Source organism: Emys orbicularis, chromosome 7 (assembly GCF_028017835.1).
Source record: "Emys orbicularis isolate rEmyOrb1 chromosome 7, rEmyOrb1.hap1, whole genome shotgun sequence".
In the NCBI taxonomy this organism is placed as follows: domain Eukaryota; kingdom Metazoa; phylum Chordata; order Testudines; family Emydidae; genus Emys; species Emys orbicularis.
The window spans coordinates 100,013,582-100,033,193 of NC_088689.1; the positions used below are offsets into that span (position 1 = coordinate 100,013,582).

General features: G+C 47.7%; 1 protein-coding gene across 1 annotated transcript; it reads right to left on the bottom strand.

The window, feature by feature from the left end:
• Nucleotides 1–1,683: 1,683 nt before the first annotated feature.
• LOC135881802 (solute carrier family 22 member 6-A-like) lies at nt 1,684–18,581 on the bottom strand. The gene is made up of 10 exons (XM_065408512.1): nt 18,180–18,581; nt 14,220–14,323; nt 12,629–12,783; nt 9,836–10,004; nt 8,126–8,249; nt 7,359–7,474; nt 6,012–6,226; nt 5,072–5,180; nt 3,587–3,790; nt 1,684–1,768 (listed from the first exon to the last, which is right to left on the bottom strand). The coding sequence occupies exons 1-10, from the start codon at nt 18,579–18,581 to the stop codon at nt 1,684–1,686; spliced, it is 1,683 nt and encodes a 560-aa protein (XP_065264584.1).
• Between the last annotated feature and the right edge of the window lie 1,031 nt (nt 18,582–19,612).

Sequence of the window (19,612 nt, forward strand, 5' to 3'; positions counted from 1 at the left end):
TAGTGTGTCTTGAGCAGCAGGAATGAGGGTCAGGACTTCTGAGTTCTGTTCCCAGCTCTGGCTGGAGAGTAGTGTCTAATGGTTAGAGCAGATGGGGCTCGGAGTCAGGACTCCCGGCTTCCATTCCCAGCTCTGGAATGGGAGGGGAGGTTAGAGTGTGTTTGTGTTGGGGAAGTTGGGAGTCAGGAGTCCTGACTCTGAGGGAAGTGAAATATAGTGGGCTAGGGCAGGGGAAGCTGAGAATCAGGACTCCTGGGTTCCCTTCCCTATTTTCAAAACTGAACGAAGGAAATATCCTTTCTGACATGACAGTGTTAGACTGTAAAACTCACTGATACAGGATGATATTGAGGCCACAACTTAGGAAAATTCAAAGGGGAACTGGACATCTCTATGGGTAACAGGAATATCAATAATACAACAAAGAGTTTTAGAAGGCATATAAACCTCATGCTTCGGGCCTTAAGCCAATCTGTGACTAGCGGAGCTGTGCGAAATTTTTCAACCGAAACTGTTTTGGGATGAAAAATGCAGATTTGGTGACACTACAATGGTTCATGATTTCATGTTGGTTTTGCTGAATTATTCGTTTCAGGGGGGAAAATCCCCAAAAAGTCTAAATGTTTTGATTTTTTGATTTGAAACAACTTTGTTTAGAAATTTCCTTTAATTGTTTTTTAATAAAAAATACTAAAAAGTTTAAAAGCAATTTGCAATCAAAGCAAAATGTTTAGTTTGAAACACATTTTTTACTCTTTTTGATTTGCTGAAAATTTTGAACAATTTCATTTTCAGCCAAAATGTGTTTTTCCTTTGATTTTTTCCAGATTGCGAGTGAGCTGAAAAATTCATTTTTCCCCCAACTTTAATGACTGTTCAAGATCAGGATGAGACTTAATGGTGGGGTGATAATTTCATATCTGCCCACTGCAGATTTCTTACACCTTCCTCTAAGGCATCTATTGCTGACCACTGTCAGAGAGACTACATGGACCTTGGCTGTGATCAGTCCAGCAGTTCCTATATTCTGACACCATTTCTGTACATATTCTTACAGAATTCCCTTAAGAATTGCCACCACGTGACTGTCCTGCAGTACTGGGCCAATCCTCAACTATGTGGATTAACACTTGCTGAGGATCTGGCCCAAAAGTATTTGCTGAGCTCTTGGGTACCATATGTTGGATCCCAGCAGAGTGCAACACTAGGTTTTGAACTACATGGAGGAGCTACATAGAGTAATTGATTCGTGTCCCCCACCTTGCACAGCAGCAGGTCCCGTGGTATAAATTCCTGCTGTGATTTGGAGGTCAACATGCTGTTTGAAGAGGTTGATTCCCTGCATTAAGTGCAAAATTCAACCCCTATGGAGTTGTCACTGATGCCTGCATAGTACTTCTGGCATGATTAAAACAGTAAAAGAGAGAGGGTGGAGTCTTCAAAAGTGCCTAAGCCCCCACTTTCAAAAATGATTGAGAGCCACATTTTCCAAGGTATTTAGGTGCCAAGAGATTCAGATAAGTGCACAGTGGGATTTTCAGAAGTGCTCAGGTAGATGAGGCACCTAACTCTCATGGGAGTGGCTAAGTCACTGGTGAAAATGGAACATAGGCTCCTAAGGCACTTAGGCACTTTTGAAAATTGTACTCATAGACCCTAGAACAGTTGCTCGTTTTTCTTTCCTTAACTGGCTTCCTTGGCTGGGTCTGGCATGGTGGGTTTCAGAAGGATCTTCATTTGTTGTTCTTCATCTCTCAGATGCCTGGGTCTCAATGAAAAAGAATATCAGTAAATATTAACATGTATACAAGCATCAAGAGATGTACTTGGCTTAAAACATGCTTGGAGCTAATGGGGCCAGATCCCACCTGGTGTAAATTAGCCATAGCTACACTGGAGCCAATGGGATCAGATTATCTATCTAATCTATCTAAATGACTGGAGGATAGCTAATGTGACACCAATTTTTAAAAAGGGCTCCAGAGGTGACCCTGGCAACTACAGGCTGATAAGCCTCACTTCAGTACCGGGCAGACTGGTTGAAACTATCGTAAAGAACAAAACTGTCAGACACATAGATGAACATAATTTGTTGGGAAATAGTCAACATGTTTTTTGTAAAGGGAAAGCATGCCTCACCAATCTACTAGAATTTTTGAGGGGTCAACAAGCATGCTAACAAAGGAGATCCAGTGGATATAGTGTATTTAGATTTTCAGAAAGCCTTTGACAAGATCCCTCACCACAGGCTCTTAAGCAAAATAAGTCCTGGGATAAGAGAGAAGGTTCTCTCATGGATTGGTAACTGGTTAAAAGATAGGAAACAAAGGGTAGGAATAAATGGTCAGTTCTCAGAATAGAGAGAGGTAAATAGTGGGGTCCCCCAGGGGTCTGTTCTAGGACCAGTCCTATTTAACATATTCATAAACAATCTGGAAAAAGGGGTAAACAGTGGAGGGGCAAAATTTGCAGATGATACAAAACTACTCAACATAGTTAAGTCCCAGGCAGACTGCAAAGAGCTACAAAAGGATCTCACAAAACTCGGTGACTGGGCAACAAAATGGAAAATGAAATTTAATGTTGATAAATGCAAAGTAATGCACATTGTAAAACATAATCCTAACTGTACATATACAAAGATGGGGTCTAAATTAGTTGGTACCCCTCAAGAAAGTGATCTTGCAGTCATTGTGGATAGTTCTCTGAAATCATCCACTCAATGTGCAGCAGCATTCAAAAAAGCGAACAAAATGTTGGGAATCATCAAGCAAGGGATAGATAATAAGACAGAAAATATCATATTGCCTCCATATAAATCCATGGTACGCCCACACCTTGAATACTGCGTCCAGATGTGGTCACCCCATCTCAAAAAAGATATACTGGAATTGGAAAAAGTTCAGAAAAGGGCAACAAAAATGATTAGGGGTATAGAACGGCTTCCGTATGAGAGATTAATAAGACTGGGACTTTTCAGCTTGGAAAAGAGGCGACCAAGGGGATATTATCAAAGTCTATAAAATCATGAGTGGTATAGAGAAAATAAATAAGGAATTGTTATTTACTCCTTCTCATAATACAAGAACAAGGGGCCACCAAATGAAATTAATAGGTAGCAGGTTTAAAACAAACACAAGAAAGTATTTTTTCACACAACGCAATGTCAACCTCTGGAACTCCTTGCCAGAGGGTGTTCTGAAGGCCAATACTATAACGGGGTTCAAAAGGGAGCTAGATAGATTCATGGCAGTTAGGTCCATCAATGGCTATTAACCAGGATGGGCAGGAATGGTGTCCCTTGCCTCTGTTTGCCAGAAGCTGGGATTGGGTGACATGGCATGGATCACTTGATAAACTGTCTGTTAATTCCCTTTGGGGCACCTACCATTGGCCACTGTCAGAGGACAGGATACTGGGCTTGATGGACCTTTGGTCTGACCCAGTATGGCCGTTCTTATCTATCTATCTATCTATCTAATCATGCATATCATTTCTTGTTTGTGCTCTCTCTCTCTCTCTATCACAAAACACCCACAAGGTGCGTCATGGCTACTGTTCTTGCCTCCCAATACATTCTACTAACCGTGTCTCCACGTCCTCTATGGTCTCAGGCAATGGCACGTTGAGCGTCTCGGGCAGGAAGGTCGCTGCAATGCCGGAGATGATTGGGGCAGCTCCATAAATGATCTGTGGCAGGAAGGGAATGTATTCCTCCAACATCTTCACCAATGGGGCAATGATGCTGCCCAGACGCGCCATGGTGTTGCTCAAACCCAGGCCAGTCTGCCTGTGAATTTGAAATCATAACAAACAGAGCTATTAGCATAAGCCACAGTGATGAGAAAAATCTGGGCTAAGCAGCTCACAGGCAATAAGCCAAGCAGTACCTCTCAGCCAGGCCCTGTGGACTAGTAGAGTGACTAGGGAATCAGGACACCTGGGTTCTTTTCCTTGCTCTGCCACTGACCCACTGTGTAACCTTGGGCAAGTCGCTTCCTCTCTCTGTTCATCTCTTTCTCCTCGCACCCTCAGTCTGTCTTGTCTATTATGATTGTGAAGACCAGAGACTGCTGTCACTATGTGTCTGGGCAGCACTTGGCACAATGGGGCCCTAATCTCAATTTGGGTCTGTGCAGTGCCTTATACAATGGGGGCCCTGATCTCACTCAGGATCTGTGGAGTGCCTCATACAATGGGGACCTGATCTCAGTCAGGGTCTGTGCAGCAGTTGGCACCATGGGGCTCTGGTGTGGTCTCTAGGTGCTAACTTAACAAATGGGATCTTTCCTGGGGGCAGGTTACCACACAAGTGCAGGGTTTCTTGCAGCTGGGACTGAGCTAGCTGGATCTTTGATCTGATGTGGCAATTCCTAGTTCCTAGAAGGGCAATTTTGGGTGGCTAGACTGAGACGCCTCAGAGGGCCCTCACTTTTCAGATGGCACATCCTCAGCATTTGCAGAGAATCAGGCCCAGTTGCGGTGTCCTAACGTGGGCATCCCCTGAGGTGCCCAACATCACTAGCAGGGCTGGTCAGGAAATTGTTTTCCTGTCCCATGATACATTTTGAGATTTCAAACATTTTTCCCATTCTGAATCAGGACGAACCATTGAGATTTCAAAAAATTTTGTGAAATCAACAGTATAAAAAAATCTTGGTTTGGGTCCCTCACATCATTTCATTTTGATTTCGACCATTATGAATTTGTACAAACAAGGGTTGTTGTTTTTTAATACACATTCCAAAACACAAAGTTGCTTCCAACCAGAAAAAACTGAAATTTTCGTTTTGGAAATGTAATTTCCAACCTACCTCCCCCCCCCCCCCCCCCCCCCCCCCCCCCCCCCCCCCCACACACACACACACACACACACACACATTTTTTCCAACCAACCCTTTCCTGTGAGAAGCTTTGGCTTTGATGAAATAGCTTTTTCCGTCAGAAAAATACATTTTGATGAAAAATTCCCAACCAACTCTAATCACTAGTCACTTGGCTCTGGTCTTTTGCTGTTCCACGGGGCTGCATGTGAAGTTTGAGCTGCACCCTCTGAGTTTTTCCTACATACCTAATCACTGTGGGGTACAGCTCACTCGTGTAGAGGTAGACACAGTTAAAGGAGGCCGCAAGACAGCCTTTTCCAGTGACAGCCAGAACGGTGCGCAGGGTCTTCAGATCTTGGGAGAAGCACACAACGGAGGAGGGTTAAGCAGGTTGAAAAAGGCTGAAATGCTCAAGAACGGTCAGGAGTCAATGGGATGTATCCCCAGCCACTGGTGCCGATGGGGCCAGATCCCCAGCTGGTGTAAATCAGCATAGCTGGACTGGAGTCAATGGGGCCAGATCCCCAGCTGCTCCATTAAAGCCAAAAGGGGCAAGAAATCAATGGAGCTGGGCTAATTGACACCAGCTGAGGATCTGTGCCTCGGTTTGCCATCTAGAAATAAGAGTGATAGTCCTTTCTGTGTTGTGTCTATTTAGACTGTGAGCTCTTTGGGGCAGGGCCTGTCTCTCCCTTTAGGTCTGTGCAGTGCTTGGCACAATGGGTCCCTGATGTCATCTGGGGTCTGTGCAGCACCTTGCCCAATGATCAAATACTAATAACCATCTACCCAGCTTTGTTTGTGAAACTGTGTCTGTCACCCCTCCAAGACAGCGGCTCATCCACTTCGCAACCATCTTGCAACAGGCCAGCCTGGATCAGGCCGAACATGTCTCTCAGGTTGCTTCATGGGGAAGTGCCATGGCAACTGGTGTCGTAAACACGTGTCAGCTGCTTCAATCCCTGGCAGCAGCAGGTGGTTCTGTACCCTGCAGTACCTCAGCCACAGAACACAGCTGTGACGTATCCGTGGGCTTGAGCCCCATTAGCCCTTATGGATCAGCTCTCCTGGCTCTTATCCCTCCCCTGCAGCTGACCATATCAGCCAGGCTTTAGACCTTTGGTAGGACAAAGGCTTGAACACTTCCGGATCGAACCCTGAAAATCCAGGACACCAAGTAACTACCTTGTGGGACAAAGATGTTGGCTAGGATAGAGAGTCCAGCCAGGATGAGGGTCAAGGCCTGTGTGAACCGGCGCCCGATGAAGCTGATTGTGAGGACTGAGATGAACTTCGCTGGGAAATCAACAGCTCCAAAGACCAGCTGGATCAAGAAGATATTGACACCGAAATTCTGCAGGTCCATGGCCAACCCATAATAGGCAAAGCTGGTGGAGAACCTGGGATGAAGCAGACAGGTATTGATGCATAGAGAGTCCTTATCATTGAGTTTGTTTGTTACAAGCACGTTCCCTTTCAGCAATAGGCCCTGCAAATGTGTTTAGTGGTTGGAGTCAGGACCCCTGGGTTCTCTTCACTGCTTTGGGTGGCAGTGTAGTCTAGTGGGTAGACTGCACTGTGTTCTGTTCATGGCTGTGGGAGGGGATTAGAGTCTAGTGAGTTAGACTGGGGAGCAGCTGGGAGCCAGGACTCCTGAGTTCTATTTCCAGCTTTGGAAGAAGAGTGGGGCCTAGTGGTTAGAGCAAGAGGGTGACTTTGCGCTGTTGTTAACTCTCAGAGAGGAATGGGGGCCAATAGCTGGAACAGGACACACTAGGCACCAAGGATTCCTGGGTTCTTTTCCCAGCTCTGCACATGGAATGTGTCCTAGGACTAGGAATAGGTGACTATAGGAGCCAGGACTCCTGGGTCCTATTCCTGCTTCTGGGTAGAAGTGACTCCTGATGGTTTTCTCTACATGCTGTCTCCCAAGTGGGATTTACCGAAGTCTAGCTATAACATACTGAATTGTGATCTAGTGGGATATTCAATCGAGGTGAAATTGACTGTCACTGACATGCCATGGGATGAAGTGGAGCGTCAGTGCGGCTTAGTAGAGCTGAGCAAAATTTTTCATCTAAAACTTTTTTCAGCACAAAATGCAGACTCAATGACATCAAAATGTTTAGGGAATTCATGTCCCTTTTGCTGAATTGTTTCAGATAAAAAAAAAGCCCCACAAAACAAAAACAAAACAAAATCTAAATGTTTTAAGTTTTGGTTCAAAATGAATGTTTGTCTCAAACATTTCTTTAATTTTATTTTAAAAAATCTAAAATATTTAAAATCAAAACAAAATGTTTCACTTGAATCTTTTTTTCACCTTTTTGATTAGTCAAAAATTAAGAAAAAAATGGTTTTCTGTTCAACGCAAAATGATTTTTTGTAGTGATTTTCGGAATTGCCTGCGGGTCAGAAAATCCATTATTTGCCCCATTCCTCAGCAAATTGTCGTGCGTGGTTTACTTGCTGCAGACTGCTTCATATCATAGTCTCAGCTTCCTCTTTGTGCAAGCACAAGAGCCGACTAACCATACAAAGCAGAGCCAGAAGGAGATCCGGCGTACGACAGGGGTCCGCACCAGGTCGATGAAGGTATAGCTGCTCTTTGCAGAGGCTATTTCTTTTTGCATGTTGGATCTCAAGACCTGGGGAGAGAAGAGAATTCTGGGTAATGGCATGGGGCTTCCATGGTGGGAAAGGCCTGGAAACAGAGCAGGGGAATGGGAGGGAATGAGATTCTGGATCATCCAGTGGTGCCAAAATTCTAGTTTCAGAGGAGGCCTCAGTCTAGACAAAATAATGTGTATGTGTAGGAAGGGATGGATGGATGGATAGAGAGAAGGGTGTGCATGGGGATGGATGGATAGTTGGATGGATAGAAGCATTTGTATGGGGATGGATGGATAGAGAGGTGTCTGGGGGGGGGATGAAAGATAGATGGAGATGAATAGAGAGATTATGTGTATGAGTATATGTTTATAAAAGATAGGTGTTTATGTCTAGAGATGGATACATAGATGGCTGGATAGGTGGTTATGTATGTACGACTATAGGTAGAGAGATTGATAGAAGATACCTTGTACGTATGGGAATCCCATTGTACAAGAAAGAAGTCAGACCATGGTGAGAATACCATTGCTCAGGGAACACTAAAGCCAGTTGCGCCACTGGTGTACATGTGCAGAGTCCCCATGACATGAGTGCAACCATGCTGATTTATATCTGCTTGTCTCCTGTGTCTATATCGGCCGCTGGAGTTGGTGGGAGCTCTCACCCTCTCTGAGATCCAGTCTTACCTCTATGTTGAGTTTGTCTCCTTCTTCCTTCTTCCGGTTTATCCTGGCCACTCTCTGGAGCTGCTTCACTGCCTCGTCGGGTCTGCCGGCTATTACCAGCCAGCGGGCGGACTCCGCGAACCACCTGGGAAGCAGAAGATATGAAACCACACCTGCACGGAACACGCGCATTGCTCTTGTAGAACTGCGATCAGCCCCACTGGAGCACGGTGCTGCTCTTCTACACTAGGGGCAGTGCCCAAAGCCAGTGCAGGGCACAAGCAGTGACAGAGGCAGCAGGGAGCATGTTGTGGATTAGCCTCAGTGGAACCTGCATTCTCTGGTCTATCTCCTCCCCCCTGCTACCTGCAGCCCCCTGGTGACAGCCAAGTGTTACTGCAACCTGAGCCTCCATTCCCGCCAGGAGACTGCCCAGTGGCAGCAGGTGGTACTGCACCTTGCCACGCATCAGGAAGGAAGGATGGTGATAGCCGAGACCTGACTTCAATTCCCTGCTCCCTTGTCACTTAGTCTGTCTCTGTGTCTGAATCCCCTCATCTGTACAATAGGGTAATAGCACTGCTCTCCCTCAGAAGGGTGTTGTGGTTACAGCAGGTCGGCACTTTTCTTCTGAAATATTTTTCCATTGAAAAATGTGGGTTTGTTCAAACTGAAACTGTTTGCAGGGAAAGGTTGGTTTCCATGAATCTCTTGATTTAAAAAAAAAAAGAAAAAGCTTCAAAATTTGTCCTTTGTCAAAATTAAAAGTTTCAACAATTTTGTTTGAAAATTTTTGATCATTTACACTAAAAAAAAAGGGAGGCAGTGTTAAAAAATAAACAAGCCCTGAAGACCCAGTCATGGGGCAGAACCCCATTGTCCCAGGCGCTGAACAAAAAGACAGTCGCTGCCCCAAACAGCTTATAATCTAAGGACAAGACAAGCAACAAAAGGTGGATACAGACAGGGGAACACAAGGAAAAAGTGAGACAATATTGGTCAGCATGATAGGCAATGGTCTCTGCACACCAGCAACCTAACCGTTGTCAGGGGTTTTTTTAAGCCACACAGCAAAGGAGAGTTTGAAGAAGGGTTTGAAGAAGGACAATGAGGTACCTTTGCTGATGTTTACAGGGGAACTCCTCCCAGGTATGAGGGGCAGCATGATAGAATGCACAAAGGTGCTTGTTTGAAAATTTAGCTAGCGGGCAACGGAGGCAGGCATCCTGTACCACTCGGAGTTGGGAGTCGGCATTGTTCTAGTGAATGACAGATGGGATAGGTATGGTGCAGTAGGGCGTGAACGGCTTTGAAAGTGAAGATGAGTAGTTTATGTATGATGTGATGAAGAACGGGGAGCCAGTGGAGGGCTGCAAAGAGAGGTAACCTGGACAAAGCGATGAGACAGGGAAATGGTCTTTGCAGAAGTGTTTTGAATGGATGTAAGTGGAGCAAGATTGCATTTGCCAAGGCTGGAGAAGGGGATGTTGCAGTAATTGAGACGCAAGATTATGAGAACTAGGATAAGAGAGGTTTCAGAGTAGCAGCCGTGTTAGTCTGTATCCGCAAAAAGAACAGGAGTACTTGTGGCACCTTAGAGACTAACAAATTTATTTAGGATGAGAGATTTGTTTGTTCTACTTGCTTAAAGTTTGTCTCATTCCTGCATCCAGTGAGAAAAGCAGGATGGAAGGGGAATGGATCAGAAAGGATAAGGGTGAGCTAACCTACCAGGAGTAGATGAAGCAGATGAAATAGGGCAAAGACACCACAAGCTGCAGCCAGCGCCAATTGGGGATTGCGTAAGCCACCCCAGCCAGAATGAACTGCCCGATTGTGTAGCAGTATCCATACATGGTGCCCACAATGGCCCGTGTGCGGGTGGGTGTCCATTCCACAGCTGGGGAGAGACACACACAAAGGGAAAATAATCTCTCCGTCCTTGGGCTGATGACCTCCAGTGGTGAGAACAAGCACGAGCGGAGGCAGCAGGAACATGTACAAACAGCCTTCCCCTGGCTCTTTGAGGCTGAGATGAAATAACTCCCCAAAATCTGCATTCCCCGATCCATGCCTCCTTCCCCTGCTAGTTGCATCCCACCTAGTGGTAGTAGGTGGTACTGCACCCTGCTGGAGGCACTCCATCCCCCCTCGCCATGGCAGCAGCCAGTACTGCGCCCTGCAGCAACTCCAGCCCCCTGGTGGCAGCAAGCAGTACTGTACCCTGCAGGGCTACAACAGCACCAGTCCCCCAGTGGCAGCAAGCAGTACTGCCCTCTGCAGGGTTGTAAACACTCCAGAAGACCCCCCAACGGTAGCAGGCTGTACTGTATCCTGCAGGGTTGCAGCAGCTCCAACACCCCACAATGGCACACTTATGCACCCTGAAGTACATCAGCCACAATACACAGCTGTTATGTAATTGAATAAGCTGAGTCCCATTAGCCTCTGATACCCAACTGCCCCTGGGTCCTTCAGTTCCTAGAGGACCTGTATACATTGTATAGTGCAAGGGACTTTCTAGTAATGAGGAGGGCATTCTGTAGCTCCTGGCTGATGCACATGGCCTGTGCCTGTTCTGTAGAAGACATATTGTGGAATATCTGTTCTGTTGTGAATCATTGTTATCTGATGACGGCACTCCACTCTAAATAGCTTCCCTTCCATTCTTGGGGACTGTAGGGGTTCGGCCGGGGCTCATCCCCCTCTGGGGCGGCTGGGAACCAGGCCGCCTCACTACTTAGGTGCGGTGAGTTGGGGAATTAGCCTGGCTGTGCGGCAAACAGTCGGAACCTCAGGCCCTCAGGCAGGGGCTGAGCATACAGTTCAATAACGGGCCCAGGCCCTGGGTCAGGGCAGGGCAGCAAACAGTCAGGAACTCAGGCCCTCAGGCAGGGGCTGAGCATACAGTTCAATAACGGGCCCAGGCCCTGGGTCAGGGCAGGGCAGCAAACAGTCAGGAGCTCAGGCCCTCAGGCAGGGGCTGAGCATACAGTTCAATAACGGGCCCAGGCCCTGGGTCAGGGCAGGGCAGCAAACAGTCAGGAACTCAGGCCCTCAGGCAGGGGCTGAGCATACAGTTCAATAACGGGCCCAGGCCCTGGATCAGGGCAGGGCAGCAAACAGTCAGGAGCTCAGGCCCTCAGGCAGGGGCTGAGCAAACAGTTCAATAACAGGCCCAGGCCCTGGGTCAGGGCAGGGCAGCAAACAGTCAGGAGCTCAGGCCCTCAGGCAGGGGCTGAGCATACAGTTCAATAACGGGCCCAGGCCCTGGGTCAGGGCAGGGCAGCAAACAGTCAGGAGCTCAGGCCCTCAGCCAGGGGCTGAGCAAACAGTTCAATAACAGGCCCAGGCCCTGGATCAGGGCGGGGCAACAAACAGTCAGGAGCTCAGGCCCTCAGGCCGGGGCTGAGCAAACAGTTTTAGAACAGCAGGCCCAGGCCCAGGCCCTGGTTCAGGGCAGGGCAGTAGAGAGTCTGTAGCTCAGGCCCTCAGGCAGGGGCTGAGCAGACAAATAAGTTTCGGAGGCCCAGGTCCTGGCTCCGAAGGCCCTGGGAGAGGGGGAGACTGCCACCCACACGTTGGGTGGCAGGAGGAACGCAGGCCCACCCACTCCACTGCGTCCCAGCCCGGGGCCCTAGCAGCGGCAGAAGACCCGTTGCTGCGTCAGTTGGGATCCTGACCGCAACACACTGACATTGGCTCTGGGTGTGCTGCAACCAGACTAGGGTCGGCTGCCCCCGGGCTACTTCCTATCTCCCCCTCTAGAGGTACCTGCGTCTGGACAGAGTCTTCCAAGGAGTCAAGCACCATGGGCTCCTCTGGGTACCCGGCGGGCAGTAGGCTTGGCAACTCCTCTGGGTAACTTGCCACTGACGGGAGCTAGGCCACAGGTCTCTGGCTTCTCCGGTGGCCAGGCCTCTAGTGAGCTCAGGGGTTGGGCTTTTGTACTTCCTGTCCTGCGCCCTGACCTCTGGGGGGCGGGCGCAAGCTCCACTGGCTTCGCCCACTTTGGCGTCCGGAGGGGCTCATCCCCCTCTGGGACGGCTGAGAACCAGGCCGCCTCACTACAGGGACCTGCATGCTATTGGAAGCTGCCCTGTTTTGTGGCATCTCCTGTGCTCTGGCACTGCAGAAGCACATGGAGGTGGGATTGTTCCAGAGAACTCAGTTCTCGTTTAGGTACCACATTCTCAGAAGAGGACAGGTTCAGATTTCGACGTGCAAAATACCTCCTAAATAACATGCTCAGGTCTTTGTCAGCTGTGGCAATCAGTGTCCCAAAGGGAGCTGCTGAGTGCTTTGGTAAATCCAGGTTGGAATGGGACCTAGGACTTTTGGAAAATCTACCTCCCGATTTTTGGTGCTGAGATCTTGGACATCCCACCCATGTGGTGTGTGCTTCTGGTCTCTCCGTGCTCCCACCACAGAGTAATTTATCAGCAGCGGGAACAAAGCACTTCCATCCATCCCCAGTAACCAGCTCATCTTGTTTCTGGGATGGCAGGCGCCGGACACACTTACACAGAGCGAGACCGTTCATCACAATGCCCGAGAAGGCCATTCCGGTCAGGAAACGGAAGATGCAGTAGGCAGTGAAGCTGGGCGAGAAGGCAGTGCTGGTGCCCGTGACAGCCATCTGCAAGTAGCACCAGATCAAGAGAGACCTGCGGCCAAACCTGAGCCAAAAAGAACCAAGAGAACAGGTGAGGGAAACCCAGGATACTGAGGCAACTGTGTTCAGAGTAGGAGTTAAACCTGGTGCAAGGAACTATTGGTGCCATTGACTGGCTTGGGGAAGGGGCAAAGAGGCAGGAGGCCTCAGTTCTAAAACAAGCTCTGTGGCACGTGACAAAAGGTTATTGATGAAAATACTTCATGTCAGCCGTGCTGTAGCTGCTAATGATGAGGACTGCAGGGCTGGATTAAGGCAATCTAGGGCCCTGGCAGTAGGGTTGTCCCCTGGCTGGTATTTGACTGTTAGAAAAACATGCAATCTTGATTTCAAAATCTCCAGGGCTGGACAATCCACCACAGCCCTTGGGCCGTTGTTCCAATGGTTAATTCCTTTTGCTGTTAGAAATTTGCACCTTATTTCCAGTCTGAATTTGTCTAGCTTCAATTTCCAGCCACTGGCTCTTTCTCTGCTAGATGGAAAAGCCTCTTATCAGATTGCTGCTCCCCGTGTAGGTACCTATATAGAGAGCCCCATGTTTTTTGCAAATGTGAAATAATATGAAATAAAGCTAAAAACTCACCCTGCAGTGGCAGCTCCTGTCCTGTGAAGCTTGACCTAGATCCCCACTCTGAACGAGGGGGGGCACCCGGCCAAACCTGAGCAGCACTGGGACCCCGTGTGCCAGGCCACAACACCCTGAGTCGAGAGTCAGGCCCAGCCGCACCGCACAGGACCCCAGGAGCCGCTTCTGCGGGGTGAGTGCAGGGCAGGCTCGGGGGTGCAACACTCACCCCCCCCCAGAGCCTCCCAACCCCTGGTAGCAGGACTCAGCCCCCCTCCGGGGCCTCCCAACCCCCAGGGCAAGACCCGATCCCCTGCATGGGTAACATTAACAAAACAAAAATAACAAGAAATTCCCCCAAAAATAAAATAAACAATTATTAAAAGAATTCAAGAGGCTCCACTTACAGACTGTGATCAAGTCACCTCTTAACCTTTGCTTTATAGATCGAGCTCCTAGAGTCCAGGGCTGCCCAGAGGATTCAGGGGGCCTGGGGCAAAGCAATTTCGGGGGCCCCTTCCATAAAAAAAAGTTGCAATACCATAGAATACTATATTCTCATGGGGGCCCCTGTGGGGCCCGGGGCCTGGGGCAAATTGCCGCACTTGCCCCCCACCTCTGGGCGGCCCTGCTGGAGTCTCTCACTGTAAGGCACGTTTTCCAAGCCTTTAATCATTCTCGTGGGTCTTCTCTGGCCCCTGTCCAACCTACCAACATCCTTCTGGGATTGTGGACACCGGAACTGAACACAGGATTCCAGTAGCAGTTGCACCAGTGCCAAATCCAGAGATACCATAACTTCTCTCCTCCTGCTCGAGATTCCTGATTCCCCCAGGAATCAGCCTTGCTCGGCTTCATAACGACATTGCTCTCACCTGTCTGACAGACCTCCAAAGATGATGCCTCCCGCCAGGATCCCAGCCATGTAGATGGACTGAGCCATCTGCTTCAGCTGCCGGGAGTCACACACCAGGTCCCACTGTAAGGGAGAGAGAAAACGAAGCTGGGCTCCAGGAGGAAGACTGGCTTGTGGTTAATGCCCCAGACTGGGGCTGAGATTTTCAGAGCCATTAATGGCATTTAGACAGCTAGTTCCCATAGCAATCATTACAATTCATTTTAATTTGTTAATTACAAGTCCAAAGCTACCTACTGTGGAAGTAGAGCAAGGCCTAACAGGGATTGGAAGGGGATTTTAATGCAAACAGGTTTTTTTGTTGGCAAGAATCAGGCTAACTGTAACCCTAATAACACAAGATTTGTAGAAGTGAGAATTGTGTAAGGCAAGTAAAAAAAACTGTGTAAAAAGTTGTTGCGACCTTGTGTAAATAATATAAAATGTAGACTAAAGTCTAAATAAATAAATAAAATAAAATATCAAAATGACCTATGTATAAAGAAAATGCAGCTGTTGCTCATTATTGTCTGTAACAAAAGGTATAAATGCTTGCTGTAATTGTTTACCTGTAGAGAGACCTGCCTAGGAGGGGGAGACCCTGTGTCCTAGTGCACTCTCTCCCTCTACACAATTGCTTGAGATAATAAAGTATCTGACTTTGCTGCATCCAACCAAAAGAGTAAGAACTCTGTTGTTCTCCGACACTACGTTTAATGGGAAATGTGATCTGCAGGGCATCACAGCCTTAATCTCTCTGAGCCTCAGTGTCCATCATCTGTAAAATGAGGGAGGATCATCCTGGTCTCTAGCTTTGTCCCTGTGCAGCACCCAGCACAGCTGGGCCCCAATCTCAGTTGGGGTCCACAGAGCACCCAGCACAGTCTCAGTTGGGGTCTGTGCAGTGCCCAGTGCAATGTACCTCGCGAGGGGAATTAAATCCAATAGTAAGAGGTTTTATAGCCATATAAATAGGAAGAAAACAAAGAAAGAGGAAGTGGGACCGCTGAAGAATGTAGATGGAGTGGAGATTAAGGATAATCTAGGCATGGCACAATATCTAAATGAATATTTTGCGTCGGTGTTTAATAAGGCTAATGAAGGGCTTAGGAATAGAGGGAGCGGGACAGAGGGGAATAAAGGAGGGGCGATTGCAATTACAGTATCAGAGGTGGAAGCCAAACTTGACCAGCTAAATGGGACTAAATCGGGCGGACCGGATGATCTCCATCCTAGAATATTGAAGGAGCTGGCGCGAGAAATTGCAAGCCCCTTGGCGATAATTTTTAATAAATCTGTAAACTCGGGGGTGGTACCAATGGACTGGAAAATAGCTAATGTGGTTCCTATTTTTAAGAAGGGGAAAAAAAGTGACCCGGGTAACTACAGGCCTGTTAGTTTAACTTCTGTAGTATGCAAGGTCTTGGAAAAAATTTTGAAGGAAAAAGTAGTTAAGGACCTTGAGGTGAATGGCAATTGGGACAAATTACAACATGGGTTTACGAAAGGCAGATCGTGCCAAACCAACTTGATCTCCTTCTTTGAGAAAGTAACAGACCTTCTAGATAAAGGAAATGCGGTGGATCTAATTTACCTCGATTTTAGTAAAGCGTTTGATACTGTGCCGCACGAGGAATTATTGGTTAAATTAGAAAAGATGGGGATCGATATGAAATTCCAGAGGTGGATAAAGAACTGGTTAAAGGGGAGACTGCAGCGGGTAGTACTGAAAGGTGAACTGTCGGGTTGGACGGAGGTCACCAGTGGGGTTCCTCAAGGTTCGGTTTTGGGTCCGATTTTATTCAATCTATTCGTTACTGACCTCGGAACCGAATGTAGGAGTGGGCTGATAAAGTTTGCGGATGACACAAAGTTGGGAGGTATTGCCAATTCGGAGAAGGATCGGGATATTCTGCAGGGAGACTTGGATGACCTTGTAAATTGGAGTAACAATAATAGGATGAGATTTAATAGTGAGAAGTGTAAGGTGATGCATTTAGGGATGACTAACAAGAATTTTAGTTATAAGTTAGGGACGCATAGGTTGGAAGTGACGGAGGAGGAGAAGGACCTTGGAGTCCTGGTTGATCGCAGGATGACTATGAGTCGGCAATGTGACGTGGCTGTGAAAAAAGCTAATGCGATTTTGGGATGCGTTAGGCGAGGTATTTCTAGTAGGGACAGGGAGGTGCTGCTTCCGTTATACAAGGCGCTGGTGAGACCTCATTTGGAGTACTGTGTGCAGTTCTGGTCTCCTATGTTTAAAAAGGATGAACTCAAACTGGAACGGGTACAGAGAAGGGCCACTAGGATGATCCGAGGAATGGAAAACCTTTCCTATGAAAGGAGACTCGAGGAGCTCGGTTTGTTTAGCCTAACCAAAAGAAGGCTGAGGGGGGATATGATTGCTCTCTTTAAATATATCAAAGGGATTAATACCAAGGAGGGAGAGGAATTATTTCAGCTCAGTAGTAATGTGGACACGAGAACGAATGGATATAAACTGGCCGTGGGGAAGTTTAGGCTTGAAATTAGAAGAAGGTTTCTAACCGTCAGAGGGGTGAAATTTTGGAACAGCCTTCCGAGGGAAACGGTGGGGGCAAAAGACCTTTCTGGCTTCAAGATTAGGCTTGATAAGTTTATGGAGGGAATGGTTTGAAGGGATAACGTGATCTTAGTCAATTAGGCATTAACGTGCCATCACGGGTAAAATGAGGGTCCGGCTGTAGAATCTTGCCTGTATGCTCGGGGTTCTGCTGATCGCCATATTTGGGGTCGGGAAGGAATTTTCCTCCAGGGTAGATTGGCAGAGGCCCTGGAGGTTTTTCGCCTTCCTCCGCAGCATAGGGCAGGGGTCGCAGGCTGGAAGATTCTGTTGTGGGTGGGTCAGCTTTTGTGGCCTGCATCATGCGGGAGGTCAGACTAGATGACCATATTGGTCCCTTCTGACCTTAAAGTCTATGAGTCTATGAGTCTATGAGTAATGGGGCCCTGATTGGAGCTGGGGTCCATGCAGTATCCGGCACAAGGGTTCCCCAGTCTGAGCTGGGCTCTGTGCAGTGCCAGGCACAACAGGGCTCCACTCTCAGCTTGGGTCTGTGTAGCATCTGGCACAGTGAGTCTCCGAACTCAGCGGGGTCTCTGCAGTGCCTGGCAGAATGGGTCCTTTCGTTGTTAATGTAGGATCAAATATAATGATCCCACGTGAGGCGGATGGTTTTGAATGGAGTGAGCGTTCAAGAGACTGGGACCCCTACTCCTAGCTCTGACACTGACTTACTGTGACCTTGGGCAAGTCATGCTGTGAGATGGGATAGTAAGGTTTAGTCACTATTGTAAAGCCCTTTGAGATATAGGGGAGAGCAGGGCTAGCTCTTAGCATCATTCACAGTTCCCTTAATGCGGATTAGTGGATTATGTCCAGTTTAATTGAGAGGAAACTGACTGCAAAATGGACGGGGGAATTCCCACCCCAACCAGTGCAACCACCGCTTCCTCCTACTCATACACTGAAGGAATCAAGCCTCTGTGAAGCATAAAGGCCATGTCCTGCTTTCCTTTACACCTGTGCAATGGCAGCCACTTGAAGCTGCAAGGATTGAAGTCGCCTGGGGGGCCAGAATGTAACCGAGAACAGCACATGGCCCTGGATGAAATTCTGCACTGACTTAGGCTGAAACCAAGCCGATGTCAATAGACATGCAGGGGCTGTAGGCTGGTGCAAATTTTAAGATCAGATACTAGGAAGAGGAGGATTGATAGATAGATATTCTGACCCTCTCTGCCCATAGGACAGTGAAAATTACTTGCAAAAATCTATGAAAAGGCATAATTCCAACAAAAATATTTTCAACTCATCCACCCCAACTTCCACCCCATGGTTTCAGTATCCTTTTCCCAGCTAGTTACCCGCACTGCAGCAGGTCATGCTCTCACGTACCTCTGTAATGATGGTGCTGGTGAAAATGCTCTTGTCGTACACCCACCCATCAGCGCAGGATTCAGTCTCCAGTTCTGTTAGGTTTGTGACTGTGGCGTTGGAGTCTAGGAGCTGCCACTGCATAGTGACAAAGCGGTGACATTTCTCTGGCTGCAGGTTGCTGTCCATGGGGATGGAGACCCTGAGGAGGTCCTCGGCAGCGAGCTTTCCGGTGAGGTTGGTGTAAGGAGTGTTGTTGATGTTGATATGGACATGGCAGTGGTGCTCAGAGGTGGCAGCAGTGAAGTTCTGCAGGAGGTTATGGCTGGCCATCATGAAAACTGGGATAGCCAGTAAGATAGCATAGATGATTTGGAAGCGACCCATCCCCCCGACGTGGTCTAAGAGCTCGGCAAAACTCATGGTGCCGGGTTGGAAGATTCAGTACTAACCGTCTGGGTTAAGCAAAAACGATGGGGCTCGAATAACGGACGTTACTTGAATAGGTCGATTACTTGTAAAAATTAAACGTTGTGTGATCAAAATATCTACACAGAAAGATGTTAATTTGAATCCAGCTTGTATTCCACTTCACAACTTCAAAGACAGCCATAAAGCGCAGCACTTCTTACAAAAAGTCAGCTGTTGGCAAATAGTGTCCATGGATTCTTGAGGGTGTAGTTTCCAAAGAAGAGGCATTGAGTTATATTCTCCCTAAATAACTGAGTGTGCTACCACGTTGCTTCTCCTTTGTCGCAAAAATTCCCATGCAACCATTCCTAGTTTCCTGTCAGCTGCGGGAAAACTCCACACACCTTTTCTATGAACTGTAGACGCATAAGGGAATGGTTTTGCCAAGCTTAATTCCACGTTGATCCTTGCATTTTACCCTCTGGAAAAGCAGGTGGGGGTTTATATATCCCTCGGAGGGTTATATAAGGCCTTAAGCAGGTCACTTGGTTAAAATTTTACGTTGTTTTGGATTAAGTCCAAAAAAGAGAAAGTCTGAAAGCAATGTGCTAGATACGGCGCTAAATGCTTCCAGTGCAGATGTGACAAACACACTGATCCAAGCTGCTAAACCACATTGCCTTTGGGTGAGTATATTATTCACACCACAGGGCTAGAAATTAACTATAACTAAAAAGGATCCAGATTTAGCTGAGATACCACAAGCCCGCCTCTGTCCTGAGTAGGGTGACCAGACAGCAAATGTGAAAAATCGGGACGGGGGTGGGGGGTAATAGGAGCCTGTATAAGAAAAAGACCCAAAAATTGGGACTGTCCCTATAAAATCGGGACATCTGGTCACCCTAGTCCTGAGTCATTACTATTCTTAAAATACCACTTGGATATACCCACTGAGATTGGGGCCCCGTTGTGCCAGGGATTGTACAACCCCATAGTGCGAGCCATCCCTGTCCCAAAGCGCTGACAGTCTAAATAGACAAGAC